Here is an 11,221-nt window from a genome sequence, read left to right as displayed (position 1 = left end):
GACAAAAATATAAAGAATGTGCTTGAAGGCATCAGAAAGCTAATAAGGCAGTGAAGAAAATTCAGTAGGAAAATGCACAGAATTATAAGTAAGTCTGGCATTTTAAGCCATTGTCCCCCAGGTTCATCCATATATTAAAGATAAGCCAGACATATACGAAGGTTGAGAAGAACTTTCAACAGATCCCTGGGTTCAGAGAAACAAAAGGTGAGTTCAGGGTTGACAATGAGAAGGCCCCTGAGAAAAAGCCCTAGGCTTTGGGTTGAGACTAGAAAAGAGCTGCACACTTGGAGTACTAAACAGGCCATATAATATCCTTTAAACAGATTAAGCCATTTTTCAATGAACTTAATAGATAACTGGAATAAAGTGATGACCACCTGCTAGAGGTAATCTCAAATCTTTTCTGTAGGATGATGTCATCATCTGGGACCTCAAATTACCCCTACAATTTTCCTAAACAAATTTCACCACTCCATCAGAACAAACCAGGCATTACATAAGACAAGACAATGTGATTGCAATCTAAAAACAAGAGAAACAGACTCATAAGGGATCCACATAATAGGATTACCACATAGATTTTAAAACAATTGTTCCTTACATATTGAAGGAAGTAAAAGTCAAGATTATGAATTTCAGCAGAGGATCAGAAACTATAAAAGAAAAAAAATAGTAAGTGAAACCAAAAAGAACTCAATTAATGATTACAGCAGATTAGATAACTGAGGTGAGATTTTAGCACACTGGAAGATAGGTCAGAAGAAAACATCCAGAATGAAGCAAATTCAGGATGTAGGAGCACTGGGAAAGGGGTAGGGATGAGGGATCCTAGTATGTTTAATTGGATTCTCAGGACAAGAGAGAATGAAATGGAATTAATATGTGAAAAAGAGGCCCCAAATTCAAGAGATGTTTATAACCTCAAGCAGCATAAATGCAAAAGAAAAAGCAGGGGGTTAGGGGTGGAGGGGTGATGACAAAACTCTACATGAGGCATCTCCAAATAAAATTGCTGAAAAAACAAAAAGAAAAACAACTAAAGGCAGCTAGGGAAGGCATGATGTATTTGAAAAAGAGAAAATTATAATAATAATAGATTCCTCAAAGAAACTTTAAAACCAGAAGATAATTGGTTATCTTTAAAGTGCTGGTATTAAACAACTATCAAAATTCCATAACCAGTAGAAACATCCCTTTAAGTTTGGGCGCAGTGGCTCACACCTGTAATCCCAGCACTTTGGGAGCCTGAGGCAGGTGGATCACCTGAGGTCAGGAGTTAAAGACCAGTCTGAGCAACATGGAGAAATCCCATCTCCACTAAAAACAAACAAACAAAAACAACAACAAAAAAAACGAAATTAGCTGGGCGTGGTGGTGCATGCTTGTAATCCCATAATCCCAGCTACTCTGGAGGTTGAAGCAGGAGAATCACTTGAACCTGGGAGGCGGAGGTTGCAATGAAAGATCCTTTTAAAATAGAGTCAAAATAAAGATATTTTCATACAAAAATAAATTCACTGAACCTGAATTAAGGTATATTCTTCAAATAGAGTGACAGCGATCGCAAATGGAAGACTGAAGATGTAGGAGAATAAAGTATGATAGTAAATATAAATATGTATGTAAATTGAGTATCAGCAGGATAGCACTGTAAAACATGAAACATTTTGTGGAGTTTGAGCTATATCGAGCATTACAATACATTACCACAGTAACAGTTAAGTCAGGAGGAAGTTAAAGCCCAGAAAGAGGTAACTCCTTGGCCTGGTGCCTGGTGTGGTGGTTCACACCTGTAGTCCCAGCTCTTTGGGAAGCTGAGGTGGGCGGATCATGAGGTCATGAGATTGAGACCATTCTGGCCAACATGGTGAAACCCCGTCTCTGAAACAAAATACATCTCTACTAAAAATACAAAAATTAGCCAGGCATGGTGGTGGGCGCCTGTAGTCCCAGCTACTTGAGGCAGGAGAATCGCTTGAACCCAGGAGGCAGAAGTTCCAGTAAGCCAAGGTTGTGCCACTGCACTCCAGCCTGCCGACAGAGAGAGACTCTGTCTCAAAACAAACAAACAAACAAACAACAACAACAAAAAGGGTAACTCCTCTATGAAGAGGTAATTCCCTTATGTCAGACTTTGTAATAAGTCCAGGATACATACTGTGGCCTTTAAGTTAATTACAACAAGACAAGTAGAACAACTTGTAACTACCAAGCTTAAATAGAGAAGAGCAGAAGAATTTAAAATACTCTAACAATTCAAAAAAAGGAAAAAGGAACACAGAACAGGCATTCAAATAAAGAGCAGATATTAATATGTAGATTTAAACTCAAATATATTTTAGGAATTACATTTAAGAAGCAAATGAGTGCTCAGTCTGTGTAGCTACCTATTTATTTATGCTACTCACTCCAGAAAAGATTTTTAGGAGCATGAATGTGTGAGTAGGTCGGTGACTGCCAGGCAGAAAGAATAAAGAATATTTTTACTGCAGAAAAAATAGCATACATAAAGACAAAGAAGTTTAGAGTGCCATGGAGGAAGGTTTGAGTGTCTACAGTTCAAGAAGCATCAGAAGAAACCACAGGAAATGCACCTGGAGAGGCAGCTCAGGGATAGCTGAGGGGAAAGTGGCCTCTGTACCTCTTAACAAGTATGGAATTGACCCTCAAGGGAATGGAGCATATTTGATAGATTTTAACCACATAATGACATGGACAGACTTGTATTTTAGAAAGTTCACTCTAGCAGCTATAGAGACAATCAGAATTTGGAAGCAGAAGTATAAGAAAGACTGAATGTAGATAGGTGATTAGCTAGGGGACTGGCATAAAAGATTACAAGGGCCTGAACACACACAGTGACTTTAGGGGTGGACAGCAGAGTACAAACCACACAAGGAGATGGAATGAATGTGGTGGCACATGAATGGGTTAACTGGATCATGAAGAAAAACAGTTGCCATTTAAGTAATTCACATTACTAATGGAGGCAGAGATGTGCTCCTTTTAAAAAAGTAATGAAATGAGGAATGTCTCTCTGAAGGAGGACAGGCATTTAGAAGCTGGCCTGAGGAAAATCTGGAAAATCTAAACTGGCTGCTTGGTGAGCAAAGAATTAGAGAAAAAGTTAACAGTATAGTTTTAATGTTTAATGGCATACGGCAGTAGCAGACTAAGCATTTTAAAAGGTGAAATTTGCTTAGCAAGTGAGTTCTCCTCACACACTGCCATATACACCACAGAGTAAAATATAACAGCAAACACAAATAGTGACTGCCACAGACAATCTATTTTTAGAGAATTCAGATGTTTTTGTGGAGAAAAAACTTGAAATGAGTTATAAAAATATAGTTTTCAAGAGATACCTAGCTCAAAATTTGAGATGTGTATTTCAGAAGATTAGTATCTAAATATACATACCAAATAGTTCTATATTCAAAACTCCTCATTTTTGCCACAATTACATTTAGTCTGAATATTTGACTCTGTGAAGTCCAAAACTTAATGTACTTTTCATAAGTCAAATTTCCTTTTTTTGAAGTTTTTATTCTACTAAAACACATGTCATACAAATCAATCAGACTTTTTAAAGGAAATTACATAATTGACCACAAAGAAAGGAAAGTGAAATAAGCGGTGAAGCCACAGAAAAGGCATGGACAGGTCTTCAAAAGAGAAGCACTTCCACAGCAGTAACTGTCGGTACCAGTCAACTGCTCCCCCTTACATGAGTTACAGGCAACAGTTTCTGACAACTGGTTAGAAAGGAAAGAAAAATGCAGGTTATGAGAAACAAAGAAGATAGGAAGAAAGACAAATTTGTACTAATTAGAGATGGAAAAATGTATAAGTAATCCTAAAAAAGATAACATTGTCTATATTAGTACATCTTTATTTAGTCACATGACAGTGAACAGTAAATGATGAAAATCTTACTTTTGCAAAGCCATCTCCTTCTGCTGATACAGTTCATTCAGAATCTCTACTTTCTGCCTCAGGGCACTCATCTTCCATTCCATCTTTGGCAGATTGCAGTGAGTAGTGGTCATCTTCCAATTTCTTTATCTGGTCTGTAAAGGGTAAAACATTTGAGCTCTACGTGTGTGCACAAGAACTTGAGAACTTGGTTGGGGGTTTGGTGCTGAGAGGAGTGAGATGTATGAAAGCGGGAAACCACTCTTTATCTATCTAATGCAATTTTGGATCTTTCCAACACATAGCAATTTCTTCTCAAGAAGCAACCTACCTTCCAGGTTACATTTAGTGGACATGGAGGCTCTTAGCTTAAGTTGTAAACATTTTAGATCCTCTTCAACTACCGATATTGCAGTGTGTGTCTAAATATTACAGAAGAGAGAAGTATTCATATAAGTGAGACATGGTAAAAGCATTCACAGGCACTTATGGGACTCTAAAAAAGGACTATACCCGAGAGACATCCATCATCTGCTTAATTTGATTTTTCATCTTCTCATTCCGGTCACCTAAAAAACAAAAGACTTTCATTGCTTTTTCTTCCCTTGCATTTTAAATCTGTATTTTCTTGATTTATGCAAAACTAAACAATTGTCATGTTCAAACATTTAAAGAACCAAAAAAAAAAAACAAAACAGGATTAGACTGACTTTTTAGAGAACTGCAAACCTAGATCCAAAAAGTGAATTACCACTTGCACAATAAACATGTTATACATGCCATCCTTGAGCAAGAAGAAACATGTGAGATAAAGCTCTGTCTTCTATCTCAGATCTTTCTCCACCTGGGCTTAGTAAGTGTCTCATTCAGAAACATTCCCTCCTATTCTCCTCCAGAATCTGCCATCAGGTGTGGTTTAAAACACTCACTACGTAAGCAATATCCAACTTGAGAGACAACATCTAGAAACACTTTCATCATCAGTAAACACTACTACCCTATAGCTTCCACTCTCATGGCCTTAGTTTCTGGATCCAACCACCTCAGTACTCTTTAAACCAGTTGTGCTTTTCTCTCACAGCCTTAGTTTATGCCTCCAATCACCTCAGTACTCTTAAAGCCAGTGGTGGGCCTTAAAACCAAACAGCACCTGAGATGACGAGTTTTAAAATGTTATCTCCATTCAATTGAGAAATGCAGTTTCTACTACTGTATATGTTCAATACTTAGAGGTGTGAGATATGACCAATGCACCTCCCGTGCACCCTTCTAGTCTCAAGGAGATGTAAAAACAAATTCAGTGTTCCTTGCCTGCTCATTGCTACGCCATACCCTAGCAATCCACCCCTGCCCAATGCAAATAGACATATACACAAATCCAGTGATATGTGTTAACAACTCTAAAGCTTAAGAGGAAATGCAACCAGATGAAAAGTAGCATTAGTGTACTTAAAGATAGGAAGGGAAAAGGTGTCCATCCTCCTTGAGACTGATCTTACCTGCCACTTCTCCATTTGCTAAATCATCTGAATCATTTCCTCCTTTATTTTGACTCTCAGATTCAGATTCACACTCCAATCGATTCAACTGTGTAATGCAACTAGTCAAAGCCTAGAAAAGAAGTAAAAGAGCATTAAGAGTCTTTCCATTTTAGTTCAATGGATTTCATGATAATTCACAAGAATTAAGCTTGTATTCATGAGAATGTACTTACATTAATATTGTCATCCTTGTGAGTAAGAGCTACTTCCAAATCTTTCTGAGACTTCTCAAATGATTTGATTTGCTCACTGAGCTGGGCATGAAATTTACTCCAGTCGTCAATTTCCTGCTGCAACTGAAAAGTTAAACACATGATTCCCACAGGTTAGGGCTTTTGCACTGGGGACAAGACCAAGTGAGTGAGACAGGGAGGTAAGGAGCCATGCCTCTCCTTAGACTATCACTGTGGGGTAAGACCTTGGTTAAATGGGAGGAGAGAGTGACCCCAATCCTCAGAGCTGTAGTGAGAACATCAGAGCTGACAAGGAAATTGATCTCGTTTATTACATCCTCCAGTAAATTATAGCCAATTCAAATAATTCACTTCCAGAAGGAACTGAAGGGCTCATTCTACTATCTCTCAAGTCTAGGCTCCTGATCATGTAATCTTCCCTTGGCTAGTGAAGCAGTAACTACTAAAACGAGGGTGATAAAATATCTAATTCTTAGGTCTAAAAAGTCAATCTATTACCCACTTAAGGCTACTCAAGTTAATAGTAATTGGTGTTTGACAAAACAAGACTAAACACTCTGACGGGCAAAATAAATTGTACGGAACAGGAAATCCAGAACAGACAGAAAGTGTATACCTATACTCAATTTTGGAAGTATAGTTTAAACTGTATATCTAAGAACAGAATCCTGCATGTACATTACCTTAAAACTAGATCTGAAAAAAGGTATTCATGTGATATGATACTGGGTTCTCTATTTTACATGACCCGGGACATGTACTTTCCTTTACCTGCTCTTTTTTCTTCTTAAGCCTAGCATTTTCTTCTTGAACCTGATGGCATTCAGACTTCACTTTCTCTTCACTAAGCTTAGCTTCATTAAGTGCAATTTGAACCTAATGCAAAACACTCCTATTAGTGAATTAATTGCAAAGAAAACCAAAAAAAAGTTACTTTCCCAAACCAACATCACTTAGTTTTCATTTTTTGCACATTTTAGCACATATCAAATTTTTGCTCCTCAATAAAACTATGATATAGTTTTAATATCCTGCAGGAATTATAGTCAGCTTTACCTCTGAAAATTCTGAAGCATTCATGGAAATAACATCTTTTAACTTCTCTATAGATTTCTTGTTTTCTAATATCTGCCATGTAAAAACAGAACACAAAACGCATATTAGGATTTCAGTAGAAACACTGGGATATACACTAAAAAGAGGAAACATCAATGAAATTCTCCTGCCTAAATTAAAAATGGTAGAATTGGAGTGAGAATAGACAGATCATGCATATACAAGAATTCCAAATGATTTGTGAAGATCCTGGCTCCTCAAGGGGATGGAGCATAATCCTTCACTTTTTAACTGTGGGCTGTGTTACTAACTTCCTTCCAAAGAGAACAATAATGCAAAAGGTTAAAAAAAGCAAAAGTAATTTTACATTGAAGAAACCTGGCAATACTAAGCTCAGTCAGGCCATCAAGATTAATAGAATGTGGGATTTATGGGAACCCTCTTTACTATCTTTGCAATTTTTATGTCATTCTGAAACTATTCTATTAATAAAGTAAAATGCTTATAGTGAAAAAAAAACTTTGCAAAACAAAACAAAACAAAACAAAACAAAGGACTGTTCAACTGGGTTGTGGTTTCTTAGTTGCTCCACATGTTTTGGAGGGCAGAGCCAAGCAATCAACAATTACCTAGGGTTGAGAACCAAAATACTTCCTAGGCCCATAAGAGTAACTTCTTGTGTAAGTACTTAAAATCCCACAAAAACGGACAGAAGTAGGTTCAACTTCCCTGACTCGCACTCTTACTTCACAGAACACTAGGGAAAATTAAAAGTTCAAATGCATCTACAGAGTTCAAAAACCAAATTATTAGTAACACTTAGCAGCAAAACTCTTACCAAATCCTGATTCTTGACATTCTGTTCTCTCTGAGATTCTAACATAACTCGAAGATTTTTAGCTGTGTCACCCAGAATTTCATTATTTTTTTCAAGTGTCTTGATTTTATCCTACAAAAAAGATATTAAGGTTAGTTATACTCATTAATTTTTACTTTTGTTTAAAATGTAATCCCCAAAAGAAGTTTTTACCTTAAATTTAATTGCTTCATCAGAGAGAATCATATTTTGTTTCCTGGTTTCTTGAACATGTTCCTTTGATTCCTTGATCTACAAAAAATAAAGCATTCAGAATCCAGAAATACAAAGTGTTGTGCTATTCGAAGTTACTTTGACGTGACTGACCTCTTATAGAAGAAAACAGTACTTTACACACATGATTGTTTAAGCTCTGGATTGTTTATAGGAATTAATGGAATAATAAATATTATTTTAAAATACCATAGTAACTGAACTATAAGACAGGTGAAAATAATTCAAGCTGGGACCATGGGGGGGGGAAAACAAAAGAATAATTATACCTTCTGTTCATAATTTGACAATTTCTGTACAAGTTCTATATTTTCTTTCATAATAATCTTCAACTTCTCAGAAATCTGCTGTTCAGTGACTGAAAAAAGAAAATATATAAGGTTATTATGATCACTAAATGAAACTGAATGACCCAATGTATCAGCAGAAAGACATGTTAACTGGCATTATGAGGAAAAATAACTTCTTGACATAACTATTATGGTTTTGAAATGTGATATGGTTTGGATTGTGTCCCCACCAAATCTCAAGTCAAATTATAGTCCCCAGTGTTGGAGGTGGGGCCTGGTGGGAGGTGATTGGATCATAGGGGTGATTTCTCATGAGTGGTTTATCACCATCCCTGTGGTGCTGTTCTTGTGACAGTGACTGAGTTCTTGTGGAGTCTGGTTGTTTAAAAGTGTGCAGCATCTCCCCGCTCACTCTCTCTTGCTCCTGCTTCTGCCATGTAAGACGGCCTGCTCTTGCTTTACCTCCTGCTATGGGTGAAAGGTCCCTGAGGCCTCCCCAGAAGCAGATGCCACTATGCTTCCTGTATAGCCTGCAGAATTATGAGCTAATTAAACCTCTTTCTCATAAATTACTCAGTCTCAGGTATTTCTTTTTTTGAGACAGGGTCTCGGTCTGTTGCCCAGGCTGGAGTTCAGTGGCACAATCTCAGCTCACTGCAAACTCCACCTCCCAAGCTCAAGCAATTCTCCTGTCTCAGCCTCCCAAGTACCTGAGACCACAGGTGCGTGCCACCACACCCGGCTAATTTTTGTATTTTTTAAAATAGAGATGAGTTTCTCCATGTTGCCCAGGCTGGTCTCAAACTCCTGAGCTGAAGCAATCCTCCTGCCTTGGCCTCCCAAAGTGTTGGGATTACAGGCATGAGCCATCACACCTGGCCTTGGGTATTTCTTTACAGCAGTGTGAGAACAGATTAATACAAAAAGCAATCTGCTAATAGGAATAAGAACATAAAAATATTGTTACAATTTAAGAAAAATATAATAAGAAACTTTATTTCAATAAGAGTCTAAGTTAAGTTTATTTCCAAGATGGGAAACCTGGTAAAATGTTATAGGTCAATATTCCTCCCTGCATGAAGCATTTTTTTTTTCTCAGAAGATGGCATCACTTCAAATATGTCATTTGCAAAGAGAAAAAGAAAATGCAAGCATGCTGATTTATATTTCTAGTCCTGAAATTATCTACTTAAATAAATAGTTAATGTACTAAATCATTAACACAGAAAACCTGGTCACATGTAATAAACTAGTACATCAATATTTAAGGTAAATCTGCCCTCAATGAAACTAATCTTCTCCCTACTCCCACAATTTGTTCCTCCTCATCTACTATCTCAGTTGGTAACATCACCATTTATTCTATCATCCAAGCTAGCAACCTAGGAATAGGAAAGTTTTCAGAAGCTGTAAGTCAGTCAGACATCAGAAGTCACTAAAACTACTTACATATAAAAGGCATATCGAACACCTGTGCAGAGGGTATAGTACAAATAGCGAAACAGGCCTAAAGATTTACCTTGATATACTCTACTCTTTACCTAGAAAAGAGAAATAAAAATTAAATTGTATGTCAAACATTTCATTAATAGGTGTATATAGTTCCTAACACAACAGTTGGAATTATAACCAAATGGGAATTTAATAACAGTTTGCTTTAGCATAATACATCCACAAGATTAAAAAAATTAAAAAGGTTAAAAGCATGTCAAATTYAACCAGTAGTGATAWGCTGCAGTCTGACAGATAAAGCACTAAGATAAATACCTTGCTCTGCAGCTAAATGTATGTTTACATATCTAAATGAACACCWGTCTTATGAAATGAGCACTTAACTTGAATAACAGAAATGGCTAATATTTTTATAATAAATATATWAACATTTTATTTACTCAAAGTCACYTATTTGACAACTCCAAWGAGCCAGAATGAAATCTAAAAACATTGACCACWCAAAAAGACTCTGAGGARACAAAATTAAAGGTATAATCTTCGTACTAAGATACACSTCTTTTGCTTTCCAGAAAATATCTCAGAAATCCTATTCAAAGTTGACTACTGGCTGAACTTAGAAACAATTCTATTAACACTAAGGTAGATCATTTGACTTTCTTAGACCACTAAAAACAGTGCTCATGAACCTGACAGGGAAGGGAAGATTGCTAGAGGAAAATGCACAAGCAACAAGAGAATGACAACTATCATCTTCCTGAAAGGGCAAAACCCAAATCATCCCCCAAAGACAGTACTAAATTATGGGACAATAAAAGTCAAGCAGTAAGGAATTTTTAAAAAAGAATATTACTAAATTTCTTTGCAACCCAGAACATATTTATCCCTTTCAAATGTTATAAATGGTGATGAAATACTAACACCAGTTCACAAATCACCCATAATAATCTCACTAAATTAATATACTGTTTACATAATACACTCTATAATACACTGTTATTATATATAGTCATTAATATACTGTATACATAATAATTACAGTATCTAAATCTCCCTTAAAATACTATTATTATAGGAATATGCATTCAGAAATTTCCAACATGAAAAAAAAATTACTATCTCTCTAACGGCCTTGCTAATGAGAGTAAACTTCCTGTGCTCCATTTCACCCAAACTAACAGGCAAGCAGAGGCCAAGTTTCCAAAACTCAAATGCTGAGGCTGAGGAACAGCAGTTAGGACAGAGAGCCTATATAACTTTCTGAAAAACAAAAAAGGTGTTAGATTTTTTTATTAACAAATAGGAGAAACAAGAATGGGGAATGTAAAATGTTTTCACTTTTTCCCCTTCCATTTACCCTTTGATTCTCCCTTTTGATCTGAGAAAAAGGCCCGTGAGGTTCGAGAAAACCTCACAGGAAAAAAGACCCTTCTTTATAAGCGATTTTACAATCAACTGTGAAAGCAGAGAAAAATTATTAACCATGATATATGTGATATAATTATGAAATCAGAAAAATAATACTTAGTTTTTGAAAGATTTGCATTCAATAATTTTGGCCATTTTAACTGTTAAATTTCAATCGAAAGCTTTTCATATCTGCAAAGCTCATTTATACAAAATAATCTTCTCCCAATTATGTTAAATAACATATTCTCCCAAATATGTTAAGCTAAATGC

At 36.3% G+C, this 11,221-nt stretch overlaps 1 protein-coding gene across 1 annotated transcript in view; it reads right to left on the bottom strand.

Moving 5' to 3' along the window:
- Positions 1–3,972: 3,972 nt before the first annotated feature.
- LOC108298710 (transport and Golgi organization protein 1 homolog) overlaps positions 3,973–11,221 on the bottom strand; it is a 10,365-nt gene continuing 3,116 nt past the window's right edge. Inside the window, 11 exon segments of the mRNA XM_017521307.2 lie at positions 3,973–4,073; positions 4,250–4,340; positions 4,432–4,487; positions 5,418–5,529; positions 5,633–5,755; positions 6,425–6,529; positions 6,710–6,781; positions 7,548–7,658; positions 7,740–7,817; positions 8,069–8,157; positions 9,609–9,630. Of these exon segments, the coding sequence (XP_017376796.2) occupies positions 3,973–4,073; positions 4,250–4,340; positions 4,432–4,487; positions 5,418–5,529; positions 5,633–5,755; positions 6,425–6,529; positions 6,710–6,781; positions 7,548–7,658; positions 7,740–7,817; positions 8,069–8,157; positions 9,609–9,630 (960 nt within the window).

This window comes from Cebus imitator, unplaced genomic scaffold (genome assembly GCF_001604975.1).
Source record: "Cebus imitator isolate Cc_AM_T3 unplaced genomic scaffold, Cebus_imitator-1.0 Scaffold1052, whole genome shotgun sequence".
NCBI lineage: Eukaryota > Metazoa > Chordata > Mammalia > Primates > Cebidae > Cebus > Cebus imitator.
The sequence above is the reverse complement of the archived record's forward strand: the minus strand, read 5'-3'. Positions and strand labels throughout refer to the sequence as shown.